The sequence below is a fragment of the Macaca nemestrina genome, chromosome 2 (assembly GCF_043159975.1).
Source record: "Macaca nemestrina isolate mMacNem1 chromosome 2, mMacNem.hap1, whole genome shotgun sequence".
In the NCBI taxonomy this organism is placed as follows: domain Eukaryota; kingdom Metazoa; phylum Chordata; class Mammalia; order Primates; family Cercopithecidae; genus Macaca; species Macaca nemestrina.
Window position 1 is genome coordinate 113223296 of NC_092126.1, and position 13729 is coordinate 113237024.

Below are 13729 nucleotides of genomic sequence, written 5' to 3' on the forward strand. Positions count from 1 at the left end.
CAGGACCACCATTGTCTACAAAGGCTCCAGCAATAAAGCACATGCTGCCTTTATTAAGAAACTCTGGAGCAGTGGGGTCCAGGATGGCCATGGGGGCCCCCAGCTCGGCCCTACACATGAAGGGCTCCCAGACACCCATTCCCTGCCCTCCCGCAGTGGGAGCAGTGAGATGCATGTGAAGCCAGGGCACCGCCTCAGCCATTAGGCTGAGACCAGTGCCAGCCCTTAAGAGGCCCCTGCTCTCGAGGGACATGGAGTTCCGGCTCGGCCCTCCCAACTTGGCCATGCTCTCCAGGCTTTTTGGGCTTTTTACTGCTGAAAAGCAGGGGCGCAGGCCATGATCCCCTTCACTGTGTCTTGTAAGCCCACGGAATGGGCTGTGCCTTCAGAACAACAGCTGGATGCCCCGGGCCAGAGAGAGCAGGGCCTCTGACTGGGGCTTAGGCCAGCCCCCCCAGGAGTCTCTTCAGGAGCCTTTCCTGCCTAGTTCCTGCCCACTGGACTCTGCGTGAATCTGTGAAGCTTTCAGGCGGTTGGGAGGGAGTCCCATTTCACCAGAGGGCGGGCTTGTTTCTTCTTTCTGTCCTGGGGTGTGGGCGACATCTTCCTTCAGAGCCGTCGTCTTTTCCCTGTGGGCCCACTCCCTCCCACCCCCTTGGGAAGGGGAGATGACCCTGCGTCAGCTCTTCAGCACCACTCCTGGAGAGCTGCCTCGGACCCTGAGGGTGGACAGGGGGCTCTGCTACAGGGGTTCTTCCACAGGCTGTAGAAGAACACAGCTACTTCCATGGCTGTGCTGTGTTGAAAGCCACAGGGGCCTGGGTCTCTCAGGCTCACAGGGCATTTGGGCACTAGGAAGTCCCCGGGAAAGCAGGCACTAGCACAGCTTGCAGGGCCTGGGGCCTTTGGGTCCTGTGCAGGGGCAGAGCAGAAGGCAGGTTGGGGACTACGACGCCTGTCTCTACCAGTGAGTGAGAAAGCCCATTGTGTTTCGAGGCCCATACAGGAAGCTGGGGGGCCAGGCACAGTGCTTCCCACCAGCATCTGCCAGTTCTCTGGACCGAAGCAGACAGCAGGGCGAGCAGCAAGAGGGTGGGGGCCTGGGTGGGGGCCCTGGGCAGTCTAGGTCGTCATGGGACCCTCGGAGCCTATGGAGCTAGCGGACTCAGAGCCAGCCTTCAGCTGCAAGTCTCCAGGGTTGCAGAGATCAAATTCCTCAGCTACTGCCAGCTGCACGCGGCCATTGAGGCCCCTCCGGCCTGGCTCCAGAAAGACTACGTGCTTGTGGACGCTGGCCTTGCGGCTGGGCGCGTCTGGCGGTGTGGTGCTGAGTACTGAGGACTGTGCGCTCAGCTCGTGGAGAGGGCTGGGTGTTCGGGGCCAGCGGCGGCAGCGGCAGGCACGGCGGCAGCAGCAGCAGGGTGGGGCGAACAGGTAGAGCAGCACGAGCACCAGGCCCACAGCGCAGCCCAGCAGTGTGGTGAAGCCTGTGTTGAAAGCCTCGGGCTCTGGGCGCGGGAAGTGCACGCTCACGTTGTACTCGTGCGTCTGGTTGTGGTGCAGGCGGGGCCCAGTGGCCAGGCACACGAAGAGTCCGGCATGCTGCTCCTGCACGTTGCCTATGGCCAAGCTGCCGTCGGCCAGCACAGCGATGCTGCCATCGCGGGATCCTGGCGCCCTGAGAAGCTCCTGCTGCGGCGAAACCCAGGCAATGCGCATGGCCGGGACGCTGGTGTTGCAGTAAAGCCTTAAGGACCGACCCACCAGCGCGTACAGGTGCTCTTCCGGCCGCTCTAGGCCAAGAGCTGGGGCCGATGAGCAGTTCTCAAAGACGCGGCTGTGCTGGAAGAAGCGCACACGGGACGCGGGTACCTTGAAGGCCAAGCATATGTACTCGCGCGCAAAATCGCGCACGGCGCTCAGGCCCCGCTGGTGCCAGCGCTGTAGCAGGTGGTAGAGGCGGCAGTCGCAGGGTAATGGGTTGTTGTGCAAGTAGAGGCCGTTCTTGAGGAAGGCCGGCAGCGCGGCCAGCTCAGGTACAGAGATGTGTCCCAGCCGGTTGGAGGAGAGGTCCAGAGTAAGCAGGTGGGTGGCGCTCAGACCGTGCAGGTGGTCGAAAGAGAACGAGGCAAGTTCGTTGCAGCCCAGGTAGAGATGGCTGAGCGCGCTCAGGCCGTGGAAGGCATGCTCGTCCAAGTGCACCAAGCGGTTATTGAACAGAAGCAGCTTCTCCAGCGCCCCCAGCCCGTCGAGGTCATGGCGGCCAAGCGCCCGCAACGCGTTAGATGATAGATCGAGCAGCCTCAGGCCGCTGGCGTTGGCGAAGACGCCAAGACCCAGCGCTTCTAGTTCGTTGTGGCCTAGATGCAGGGCGCGCAGCTGGAAGAGGGGCGCCAACCAGCCGGGGCGCAGGCGCTGGAGCGCGTTGTGGCTCAGGTCGAGGTCCGCAGTAGCGGCAGGTAACTCGGCCGGCACATCCTGCAGCCCTAGGCCAGTGCAGCTTAGCAGGTCGGCAGCGCAGATACATTTGTGGGGGCAGTTGTGGGGCGTACGGGGCGGGAAACCCTCGGAGTCCGGGGTGCCTAACCCAACGCACAGCATGCAGAGCAGTGCCCCCAGCAGCATCAGCCAGGTCATGGCGGCGACCACCAGGGACAGGACAGAGCAGCTCTGTGCAGGTCGCAGTTCCAGGACTCACCCACTTCTGCTCTAGTGCGACATGGGTGGCACCGGATGGCCCTTGCCGAGGAGGCACGGCGGGTTCTGGCCGGCCGACGGCCCCTACTGTGCGGTTCCCAGGTTGTGAGGCGGGGCTGCACTTCTCTCCGTGCTCCCTTCGGCTTCCCGAGCCCTCTCCAAGCGAGTTCCTGATCGGCTCCTAAATACTCCCCCCAGGGGCGGGGCTCGGGCTCCTATTGGCTCCCGTTTGAGGAGGCGGGGCGGCTGCATCCCCTAGTGCCCAATGGCCCCACATGACCGCCAGATGAGGAGTGAGCCCAACCCCAAAGCCCCAGTCTGCCTTTGGCTGGCAGCTCTCCGCCGCTTTTTCCTCGAGGAGTAAAAGGGGGAGTCTGGAAGAATGTCTCCAAGCTGCTGTTAGTGTTTATTAGAAATGACTTATTTGAGTGATATATTATGGGCCAGATGGACTCTCTTAAGGTGGCTCCCCTGAGCCCTCTTAAAGTGGTACCCCAGGCCGGGTGCGGTGGCTCATGCCTGTAATCCCAGCACTTTTGGAAGCCGAGGCGGGTGAATCACCTGAGGTCAGGAATTCGAGACCACCCTGGCCAACCTGGTGAAACCTCGTCTGTGCTAAAAATACAACAATTAGCCGGGCGTAGTGGTGGGCGCCTGTAATACCAGCTACTCCGGGGGCTGAGGCAGGAGAATCACTTGAACCCAGGAGGTAGAAGTTGCAGTGAGCCTAGATCGCGCCATCGCACTCCAGCCTGGGCAACAGGGCCAGACTCCGTCTCAGACCCCAGGCTGTGTGGCACCTTACTAGAATACAGGACTTGGGGCTTGGGAAGCAGGGAGACGGAAAGGATGCAGGGGGGCGGTGATTATGGACAAGCCGTGGCACTCCTCATTGGCAATCCCAATAGAGACTACTTTTAGCCAGGCCCCAAGCCTTCTGACTGCCCTTGCACCATCCCCTACCTAGGAGAGAGCGAGCCACATCAGTACTCCTGGCAGATCCCTGCTTCCAGCTACGCTCAATATGCTATCTCCTGGGACAGCCAGAGCCCCCAGCACCTGGCACTGCCCTGCCAGCCCCTGATCGGAAGCGCTTCTCCCTGCAGAGCTGTGAGTGGGCTGGTGGGGTGGGTCAGGGAGATCTGGGGCTGGATCGGGTCAGGAACCTTAAGAACAGCAAAGTCCTAGGCTGGGAATATTTAAAAGGCATGACATCCTCATCTACCTCTGACTTGACACTACCTACCACTCCCCAGATGCGGATTATATCAGTGCCGATGAGCTGGCCCAAGTGGAACAGATGCTGGCACACCTGACCTCTGCATCTGCCCAGGCAGCAGCTGCCTCTCTGGTGAGTGGGACCATGGTGCACAGGTCCATGCCACTTGAATATGTGTGCACTCCTGCATAGGCACAGCAGACATCCACACAGCCAGGCATCCAACTCCAGCCCACCCTTCACTCTCCTCCCTGCAGCCCACCAGTGAGGAGGACCTCTGCCCCATCTGCTATGCCCACCCCATCTCTGCTGTGTTCCAGCCCTGTGGCCACAAGTCGTGCAAGTAAGTGGTCCCCACAGCTTGGTAGTGGGGAGAGCAGTAGATACATGCAGGGCAGTCCTCATCCCCTCCCCTGTTGTAGAGCCTGCATCAACCAGCACCTGATGAACAACAAGGACTGCTTCTTCTGCAAAGCCACCATCGTGTCTGTAGAGGACTGGGAGAAGGGAGCCAATACGAGTACTACCTCCTCAGCTGCCTAGGCCTCACAGCCTGTGCCATCCTGGAACCTCCACCCTTGAACCCAGAGCCAGGCTGGGCCCTATTTATGAGCTCCCTTTGCCCTTCTCCTGTATCTGCCCCCCCGCAACCGCCACCACCACCACATTCAACCTCCTTGCCTGCCTGTATCCTCATTGGTGGGAGCCCAGCCATGGCCCTAATTGTGCCTGAGCTTGACTCTCAGTCAGGGCCACAGTCAGCATTAAATTATTATTCCATACAGCCCTGGCCCTGGCCCTTCTTGAGGGAGTAGGGTTTGTGGGGTGTGCCCAGCAGGGATCCTGCCAGATGATGTCCACATGAGAAGGCAGGTGTCCAACAGCTTCAGCTTCACCCAGTGCCCCCCAGACAGATAACAAGTCCAGGGTCTTCTGATGTGTCAGGCCAGCACTCTCCCCTTGCTGATGGGAAAACCGGGGCTTGGCCAGCCCCACTGCATCCCCTTACATGATGATACGAGGCTCTGGCACTGACTCGCCAATAGACTTGTGGGGCAGCACGCTGGCTCCGTTGAGGTAGAGCTCATCGTTAACTATGACGTCCTCACCCAGCACTGTCACGTTCTCCATGCGAACCTCCAGGAGAGGATAGGCCTTGTCAGGGAGACAGGCACACTCCCCGCCCCTCTCCCCACCTGGCCCAGCCCACAGGCTTACCCACTGGCCCACACGGCAGCGCCAGCCCACAATGCAGGACTCAAGCCATGAATGGGAGCGGATCCGGGCATCCCGCAGCACCGTGCACCGCCGGATACACACACCATCTTCGACCACCACGCCAGGTCCCAGGCTCACATTGGGGCCAATGCTGCAGTTCTGGCCAATGCGGGCACTTGGGTCCTGAGAGTGGTGGGAAAAATACAAGTGGGCCACTTGTCTCCCAAGACTGAGGGGGTTAATGATGGGCTGGGCAAGGGCCTCACCACCAGCACGTTGCCCACAATGCCAGGGCCTGAGTACAACCGCTCAGGGTGCTTCTGCCTCAGTGACTGCAGGAAGAGGCACATGCCAGTGAGGAAGTCCTTGGGCTGCCCAATGTCCATCCAGAAGCCTGTAGGGAGGGATGTATCAGGGCCCTCAGCCCAGCCACAGACCACCCCCACCCTGTGGCCTCCCTGCCTCACCCTGCAACTCCATGGCATATAGCTGCCCCTCCTTGGCCATAATGGGGAAGACCTCCTTCTCAATGGACGTAGGCTGCAGCTGTGGGAGTGGGCAGCTTGTGAGCAGGGTCATGGCGGTGATGGCCTGCCCCACCACAGCCCACCGACAGCTGTCTCCTACTACACACCTGGATGCGCCGCAGCACCGCAGGGCTCAGGATGTACATGCCTGCGTTGATCTTATTGGACACAAACACCTGCGGCTTCTCCACAAACCGGTGAATTCGGCCTGTGTCAGCCTCACACACCACCACACCGTACTTGGAGGGTTCCTCCACCTTGGTTACCTGAATGCAAGGAAGGGGACCTCGGACCTAGTCCAGTGTTCCTGAGCCTTGATATACATGCCGTTCCAGATCTCAGAGACTCTGCCCCAAGTGCTTAAAGATACATACTGCACAGCTCTGTACCCATAACATCCGAAGGCAGATGAAGGCTAGGGGGCAGGGGAGACTGGGCATGGAGGGTGGAAGTGTCAAGAGAAACAAGACCTGGCGCCTTACCAGGATGGAGCCCTCCTGGCCATGGTGCCGGTGGAACTGCACCATGGCTTGGAAGGGGAAATCGCAGATCACATCACTGTTGAGGACGAAGAAAGGGTCTGCAGTCTCAGAGAGCAGGTCACGGGCCAGCGCCAGGGGCCCAGCTGGGGGAAAGGGACAGGTCACAACCTTGCTGGAGGTCTGAGTCCCTGGATTCAGGCTCAACAGGCCCAATGCAGGCTGGGTCTTACCCTTTTCCTGGCCTTAAACCCTCCCCAAGGGACCTTTCTCTACTGACCTGTCCCCAAAGGCTCCTCTTCATGGGACATGGAGATTCGGATTCCCAGCTGGAAGGAAGAGGACCCCCAGTCAGGTTCTACCAGGATGGGAAGTTGGGTGGGGACCGAGGATAAAGGCCAAGAGTCCGTGCCTCACCCTCTGCTCCTGTGCCTTCATTTCCTTCTCCAGCACCTGCGACATGTAGCTCACGGCCAGGATCACGTGGTCCACGCCTGCCTGTCAGAACGCAGGCCAACGGGCGGGCTCAGTCAGAAGGTACGGGAGCCCCTGACCCCCTAGTCACTGGCCATCCCTAGTCCTGCCAGATCCGAAAGCGACTCCGATCCCGACCCAGGGTCTTACCGCAGCTAGCGCCTCCACTTGGTGCAGCAAGATGGGCTTATTGCAGAAGTCCACCAGTGGCTTCGGGGTGCTCAGTGTCAGCGGCCGTAGCCGCGTCCCATAGCCCCCAACTAAGATCAGTGCCTTCATCGCGCCTGCGGACGTTGAGGGGGTGTCCCGGGCTCTGAGGTGCCTGCAGCCCGTCTAGTCGGTCCCTGCAGCGCACTCCCAACGCCGTGCCCGGCCCCGCGCCCTTCACCAACCCGTCTGACCGACTCTGGCTCCACCTCGTCCTCCCGGTCGCCCTGACGCCGGATCCAGGGCCGCCACAACCCAGAACGCGACGCCGGGTGGACGGCTGCTGGCCACGAACTCAGGGCGGACCCGGCGCGGGCAGTGACGCGAGCACCGCGGGCCAATCGGCTGCCGCGTACGTGGCACGGCCGCCGGCGACGGAGCGTTGGGTCGCAGCGCTGCGACACACGTAGCCAATGAGCGCCCGAGTACGCCGGGCTGCCATGGAGACCCGGGCCGGGACCCGCGGGTCAGCTGGCCATTGGCGGATCCAAAGGCGGAACTGGCGCCAAGGGTGAGGCCTAGTTCCCTGCTTCGCGCCGTCCAGCAGCCGCCGGCCCCGCCCCACCCCGCGGCCCGCCCCCACGGCCCGCGTCGCGGCCCAGCCCCGAGGGAGGGTGATCAGGGAAGGCTCCCGGACCACGGGATTTTCACAAAGACAGACTTGCCTCCGTTTCTAGCGGCTTTATTTTTGACATACACGACCTCAGACACAAGCGGGGCGGGCAGCGCTAGGTGTACAGAAAGGAGCGGGCTCGGACCGAGCACCCCTCACGCAAGGTCCAAAGCAAACACTACTGCGGCGGGAGCCACGGGTTAGTGTCCGGGCGCAGACCTCGGGCGGTGGGGACAGGCTTAGCTTCCAAGAAGAGGAGCAGAGAGCGATTCCCAGAACGCGGGGGCTTACAGTTCCCCGAGAAGCAAAAGAACCAGGTCCTTCCCAGGGTTGTCCATTTTTTTTCTCATTAAAATATTTTTTAAGTCAGCACAAACATAACCAAATTGTACAGCTTTAAAGTTCAAAGCAATCTGCATCTAGGGAACGTGCATGTGGTCAGGAGTGAGCGCGTGAACAGCAGCTACGGAACTAGCACAGGCGCCAGGCCCCATGATGGGAATCCCCACGCCCATTGCACAGGCCCAGAGAGGGAAGGGTGGGGGTCCCTAGCAATTTGCTACACTGGTCCCCTTCCTCTTTTAAGCACCACCCGTCCCACCCCACCCTCAGGGGCTGGTGTCAGCTTGGCCCAGGGAAGCACTATAGAGAGGGGTCACCGGAGCACCCCAACCCATGATCCCATGTTGCACTTTGGTCCCAAGTTGGGGCTAAGGCAGGGCCTGGCAGGGAGAGGGCTCTGGCATGGGGCAGGGAGAAAGCAGTGGCAGACAGTATGCACACACACTTGCCCACTACCATTAAATAACAGGGCTGGGTCTCCAGGTGTCCAAAGTGCTGAAAAGAGGGGCCCTGCTCTAGGGGAGCAGCAGCAAATCCCAGGCCTTCCCACTCTTTGTAGTGCCAGGAAAATACTGAATGTAAGTGGATGAAGCCTTTGCTCGCTGTGAGGAGCAGCAGAATATGGCGGCCTCTCCTCCCAGAATCTAGGAACCTGGGAGGCACAGGACATCCCCAAAAGGTCCCAAACAGCTCCAGACCCTATGCCTTACCCTCCACCCTACCAGGGAATGACTAAGTCTACACTAATGAAGGGCTACTGCCCCCATGGCTGAAGCCACAGAATGGTACAGGAGAGAAAACCGTAATTTCTGACCAGAAACAGCCAAGCTGTCCCTCCCAGCCCCAAAGAATGGGAACCTGCCCACCAGTGGCACCAGAGCCGGGGGCTAGGAGAGATGGCATCCATCAAGGAGCCCTTAAGAAGCTGCATCTCTAAGGACCAGGAAATGAGTCCATCAGTTACCAAGGCCTCTCACAGCTGGCAGGCTTACCTTTAATGCCAAACAGGCACTTGCCTAAAGTGACAATGAACAGTGACCCTAGGCTCAAAGGAGAGGGTGCTAACCCTGGCAATGGCTGAAATCGGTGTCATGTCCTGGCCATCTGTTTTAGAAGCAGCAGGTCTGTGCCATTAAGGGCTGGCAGCCAAAATGACTAAAACCATGAGAAAGGAAGGGTCACTCCTCAAGCCCTCACTGTCCCACTGTCAGTGTTGAGGGCCATATTCTAGGCCCACAGAAAGGGTGCTGGGTCAACAGGGAAACATCACCAGTTTATTCTGCTATCAGGTCTTTATAAAAAGGCAACACCTGTGGAGGAGGCATGAGGCAAAAGCTCACCTCAGAAGTGGGAGTGTTCTGCTGAGGAAAGCATGAAGGAATGAGTATATACTAATGAACAAGGCTACACCCCAGAGGAAGGATCCCGAGGGACAGGGGCTGGCAGCTGGACACATGGACAAACTGATGGACCCAGGACTGATCAGACAAAGCTCTCATTAGCAGAATGTGGGCACCTGCACCCAGAGCCCACACCATGTCCCTGTGAGCAAAAAAGCTTAAAGTTCTCCCTCTAGGCCCAGGGCCAAGAGCGCCTCACAAAGAGCTGCCGCCTTGAACTTGGCCTGGGGAAATGAGACCCTGAGCGGACCACAGCCCTTGAGCCCTGGGAGGAGCAGCCCATCCAGCAGCAGCACAGCTGCCGAAACTTAAAGACGACGACTCCCACCCATAGCACAAGAACTGCAAATACTGTCTAGGCCAGAGCCACCAGAGGCCCTGAGGCCTGCTAGGACACCGACTATCCCCCACTTCAGTGGGGTAGGAGGGAGTGGTCTTCTTAGGCAAGGGAACTTGGTGAGAGAGGCTGGCTGTTTCAGGAATAGGACAGGTGCCAACCTGTCACATGCCAACAGGTACCTGGGGAACCCAGGGCCTGCCCTCTGCCATAAGTTGGCCTCAGCCCAGCTTCATTAATCTAGCCCCACACTAAGATCAGACCCAAGGATGGGTCCAGCTTTGTGCAGTAAGCCCTGTGGTGCCCTGAGGGCACCTATTAAAGAGCTAGCTGACACCCACAGCATAAGACCAGAAAGCCCCCAAGAAATGGGCACCCAAAGCCCTCTACTTCTGGGGAACAAGGGAAGAGTGGGCATGGAGGGGCCCTGCACCAGCCCAGGGCTTTACCCTACAATCAGCAGAGCCCTGCAGCCACAGACCTCAAAGATCTAGACAAGAGAAACCAATGTCCAAGGGCACCCTGTCCCTGCTGCCAAGCCCACCAGGGGCACCTCTTCCTTCCTAAGGCAGCCTGGACACACCAATCAGAGCCACAAAGCTGAGGAGCCTGGCTGAGAGGGCGTGTGGTCTACCCTCCTTCACTTTATATATATGGATTCCAGGCTACCGCTAAAAACATTTCTTTTAGTTTACACCAAAGAGAAATATAACCCTTTAAAATCAAGTCTGTGTGTCCTCACGGCAAGTTCAGAACAATGGTCCCTGCCTGCGGGTGGAGAGGAAGGGGTTCTGGGGGCCCAGAACAGGGCCTACTGGTTCTCGTCCCGCATCTGTTCCATGATGCTGATGAGGTTCTCCAGGCCAAACACGTAGCCTCTGTCTGGCCCATCATGCACGGTGGGGTCATCCCGGAAGCCCTTGAACGTGCTGTGTGCAAAGTCAATCATGCGGACATCCACCTTGGGCTGAGAGGAGGGACCCGCCTCGGGGCTGGTGTTGCTGGGGCTGGTGCTGGGGCCACAGGATGATGCCACCTCAGGGAGCACCATGTCCAGGTGCTTGAGACGCATCTCAGACCGGCGGTCCAGGCAGGACTCAGCCCGGCACTCCTTGCCATCATAGATGACAAGCAGGGAACTGGAGTAGAAGCGGTAGGAAGCCTGCCGCTCCAGCACAGCTTTCAGGCCTCGTAGTTTGCTCAGGATAGGCTCAAACAGGTCACGTCGCAGGTCCAGGCCATTGTGCAGATATTGATACAGGGCATTGCGGAAGCCTTCAATGGAGAGCCCACGGCCATAGTACTTGTTCCTGCAGAGGTAATGCCCTGTGTCCAGCTGGTACACCTGAAACCCCAGGAGACAGACAGGGTGAATGCCAGGGAAGTCTGAAGAGCTCACAGTGCCCTGGGCAAGCACTGTCTGAAAGCACTTTGACCAACCTGAGTTTTTCTGCTCACCTATCTAAGTGGAACTGGGCAGGCCACATTCACCCTGGGTTTTCCCATTGCAGAACCAAGAGAAAGCAATACCAGGCCTATGGGTTCCCTGCCACCAGCTTTGGAGCCCTCCTCCAACATCAGAACATCTTGTTGACAGGCAAGAGTCTTACGTGTCCCAATGTCAAGGCAGCAGGCTCTCACAGTGGTCCTGCACCTGAGGCCCATAGCAAGGTCAACAGGTAAGGACAGAAGGGCTCAGGAGGACACACTTGGCATAGATCGCACGCAGGTATGAGCACAACCCAAATCATGCAAGTGGCAGCGCCTAGGCTCTGAGCAGAGGTAACTCACCTGCATGCCGCAGACCCTGACGCCCAGCGTGGCTGATGTGCTCTGCTCACATTTCCGCATCTGCCGGGCTGCCTTCTCAGCTGATGCGTCATCGCCATGCTGCCGCGTGCCCATCTTCAGGTCCAACACACAGGGGTACTTGAAGTGGTGCACCACGTTCTCAAGCAGGAGGAACTCTGGGCCACGGTCAAGAAGAATGACAACCACACTCACCATCAGCCCCAGCCAGGAAAGCACAACCCAGTTTTTCTATAAAAGGGTGCTTTTACCTAATGCAGTATGTACTTGTCTCAGAAACTCTCAAATGTGGGTTTCACACCACTGGCTTATTACTTCTTAACCAAAACAAACTGTGGTAAAATATACATAAAATTTACTTCAGCCATTTTTAAGTGTACAATTCAGTGGCATGAAGTATATTTACTCTGTTGTACAACCATCACAACCATCTATCTCTAGAGCTTTTTCTTTTTTCTTTTTTCTTTTTTTTTGAGATGGAGTCTCACTCTGTTGCCCAGGCTAGAATGCAGTGGAGTGATCTCGGCTCACTGCAACCTCTGCATCCCAGGTTCAAGCTATTCTCCTGCCTCAGCTGCTTGAGTAGCTGAGATTACAAGTGCCTGCCACTACACCCGCTTATTTTTGTATTTTTAGTAGAGACGGTGTTTCACCATGTTGGCCAGGCTGGTCTCAAACTCCTGAACTTGTGATTCACCTGCCTCAGTCTCCCAAAGTGCTGGGATTACAGGCGTAAGCCACCACACCTAGCTAGAACTTTTTCTTTTTTTTTTTTTTTTTTTTTTTTGAGACGGAGTCTCGCTCTGTCACCCAAGCTGGAGTGCAGTGGCCGGATCTCAGCTCACTGCAAGCTCCACCTCCCGGGTTCACGCCATTCTCCTGCCTCAGCCTCCCTAGTAGCTTTTTTGTATTTTTTTAGTAGAGACGGGGTTTCACCGTGTTAGCCAGGATGGTCTCGATCTCCTGACCTTGTGATCCGCCCGTCTCGGCCTCCCAAAGTGCTGGGATTATAGGCTTGAGCCACTGTACCCGGCAGAACTTTTTCATCTTCCCAAAATGAAAAGAGATCCTCCCACCCTCAGCCTCTGGAACAACTAGGACTACAGGCATGCCTAATTTTTTTTTTTTTTTAGATGGAGTCTCGTTCTGTTGCCCAGGCTGGAGTGCAGTGGCGCCATCTCGGTTCACTGCAACCTCTGCCTCAGGGGATTCAAACTATTCTCCTGCCTGTATCCATTAAATAGAACTAAACAGTGACTCCTCATTTTCCCTCCTCCCAGCCCCTGGGAACCTCTAGTCTACTTTCTGTCTCTATAAATTTATCTTTCCTAGGTATCTCATAAGTGGAATCATACAGTATTTGTCATTTTATATCTGGCTTATTTCACTTAGCAAAATGTATTCAAGATTCATTTATGTTATAAGTATGTATCAAAATTTCATTCCTTTTTCTGGCTAATTTTCCATTGTATGTATATACCACATCCTTTTTGTTGTTGTTGTTTTTTGGTTGTTTTCTGGTTTTTTAACCTAAGCTCTACAGTACTTTTATGTTTATTTTTGCTATTTTTTATTTTTTTTGAGACGGAGTTTCGCTCTTGTTGCCCAGGCTGAAGTGCAATGGCGCTATTTTGGCTCACCACAACTCCGCCTCTTGGGTTCAAGTGATTCTCCTGCCTCAGCCTCCCGGTAGCTGGGATTACAGGCATGCGCCACCACGCCTGGCCAATTTTGTATTTTTAGTAGAGACGGGGTTTCTCCATGTTGGTCAGGTTGGTCTTGACCTCAAGTGATCTGCCTGCCTTGGCATCCCAAAGTGCTGGGATTACAGGCGTGAGTCCCTGTGCCTGGCCTTTTTTTTTTTTTTTTAAGGAGATGCGCTCTCACTCTGTTGCCCAGGCTGGAGTGCAGTGGCTGGATGCAGAGCTCACGGTAGCACTGACCACTGGGCTCAAGAGATCCTCCCACCCTCAGCCTTTGGAACAGCTAGGACTACAGGCATGCCTAATTTATTTTTTATTTTTTTATTTTTTTTTGAGACAGAGTCTTGCTCTGTCACCCAGGCTGGAGTGCAGCGGTACAATCTCAGCTCACTACAACCTCTGCCTCCTGGGTTCAAGGCATTCTCCTGCCTCAGCCTCCAAGTAGCTGAGACTACAGGTACCCGCCACCACCCTGAGCTAATTTTTTGTATTTTGAGTAGAGACAGGGTTTTACCACATTGGCCAGACTGGTCTGGAACTCTTGACTCCAGGTGATCTGCCTACCTTGGCCTCCCAAAGTGCTGGGATTATAGGCATGAGCCACCATGCCCAGCCGCCTACCTAATTTTTAATGTTTTTTTTTAGAGACAGGGTCTCACTATGTTGTCTAGGCTGGTCTCGAACTCCTAGCCTCAAGTGATCCT

The 13729-nt window shown here is 56.9% G+C and overlaps 4 protein-coding genes across 19 annotated transcripts in view; 1 reads left to right on the forward strand and 3 right to left on the reverse strand.

The window, feature by feature from the left end:
* The window catches only part of LOC105480449 (ring finger protein 123), a 41308-nt gene extending 36608 nt beyond the window's left edge, over positions 1 to 4700 (forward strand). For all 5 annotated transcript variants that reach the window (XM_011739349.3, XM_011739348.3, XM_024792538.2 and 2 more), the window contains 4 exons: positions 3665 to 3807; positions 3954 to 4048; positions 4174 to 4259; positions 4339 to 4700. In XM_011739349.3, coding sequence (XP_011737651.1) covers positions 3665 to 3807; positions 3954 to 4048; positions 4174 to 4259; positions 4339 to 4459 — 445 coding nt within the window. In that variant the 3' untranslated portion in view covers positions 4460 to 4700. The remainder of the gene's footprint in view (positions 1 to 3664; positions 3808 to 3953; positions 4049 to 4173; positions 4260 to 4338) is intronic.
* On the reverse strand, positions 12 to 2931 carry LOC105480448 (adhesion molecule with Ig like domain 3). The gene has a single exon (XM_011739347.3). It carries the CDS (start codon positions 2635 to 2637, stop codon positions 1123 to 1125), a length of 1515 nt encoding a protein of 504 aa, XP_011737649.1. The 5' UTR covers positions 2638 to 2931; the 3' UTR covers positions 12 to 1122.
* LOC105480447 (GDP-mannose pyrophosphorylase B) lies at positions 4670 to 7128 on the reverse strand. 2 transcript variants are annotated; one of them, XM_011739345.2, is made up of 9 exons: positions 6765 to 7125; positions 6558 to 6638; positions 6421 to 6469; positions 6144 to 6286; positions 5769 to 5927; positions 5602 to 5680; positions 5401 to 5528; positions 5135 to 5317; positions 4670 to 5053 (listed from the first exon to the last, which is right to left on the reverse strand). In XM_011739345.2, the coding sequence occupies exons 1-9, from the start codon at positions 6891 to 6893 to the stop codon at positions 4922 to 4924; spliced, it is 1083 nt and encodes a 360-aa protein (XP_011737647.1). In that variant the 5' UTR covers positions 6894 to 7125; the 3' UTR covers positions 4670 to 4921. The 2 variants fall into 2 exon arrangements, with proteins under 2 accessions (XP_011737647.1, XP_011737646.1); XM_011739344.2 differs by having other exon boundaries at positions 4670 to 5317; positions 6765 to 7128.
* Positions 7129 to 7487: 359 nt separating this feature from the next.
* LOC105480454 (inositol hexakisphosphate kinase 1) overlaps positions 7488 to 13729 on the reverse strand; it is a 73304-nt gene continuing 67062 nt past the window's right edge. For all 11 annotated transcript variants that reach the window (XM_011739362.3, XM_011739359.3, XM_024792477.2 and 8 more), the window contains 2 exons: positions 11305 to 11480; positions 7488 to 10858 (listed from right to left, as the gene is read on the reverse strand). In XM_011739362.3, coding sequence (XP_011737664.1) covers positions 10325 to 10858; positions 11305 to 11480 — 710 coding nt within the window. In that variant the 3' untranslated portion in view covers positions 7488 to 10324. The remainder of the gene's footprint in view (positions 10859 to 11304; positions 11481 to 13729) is intronic.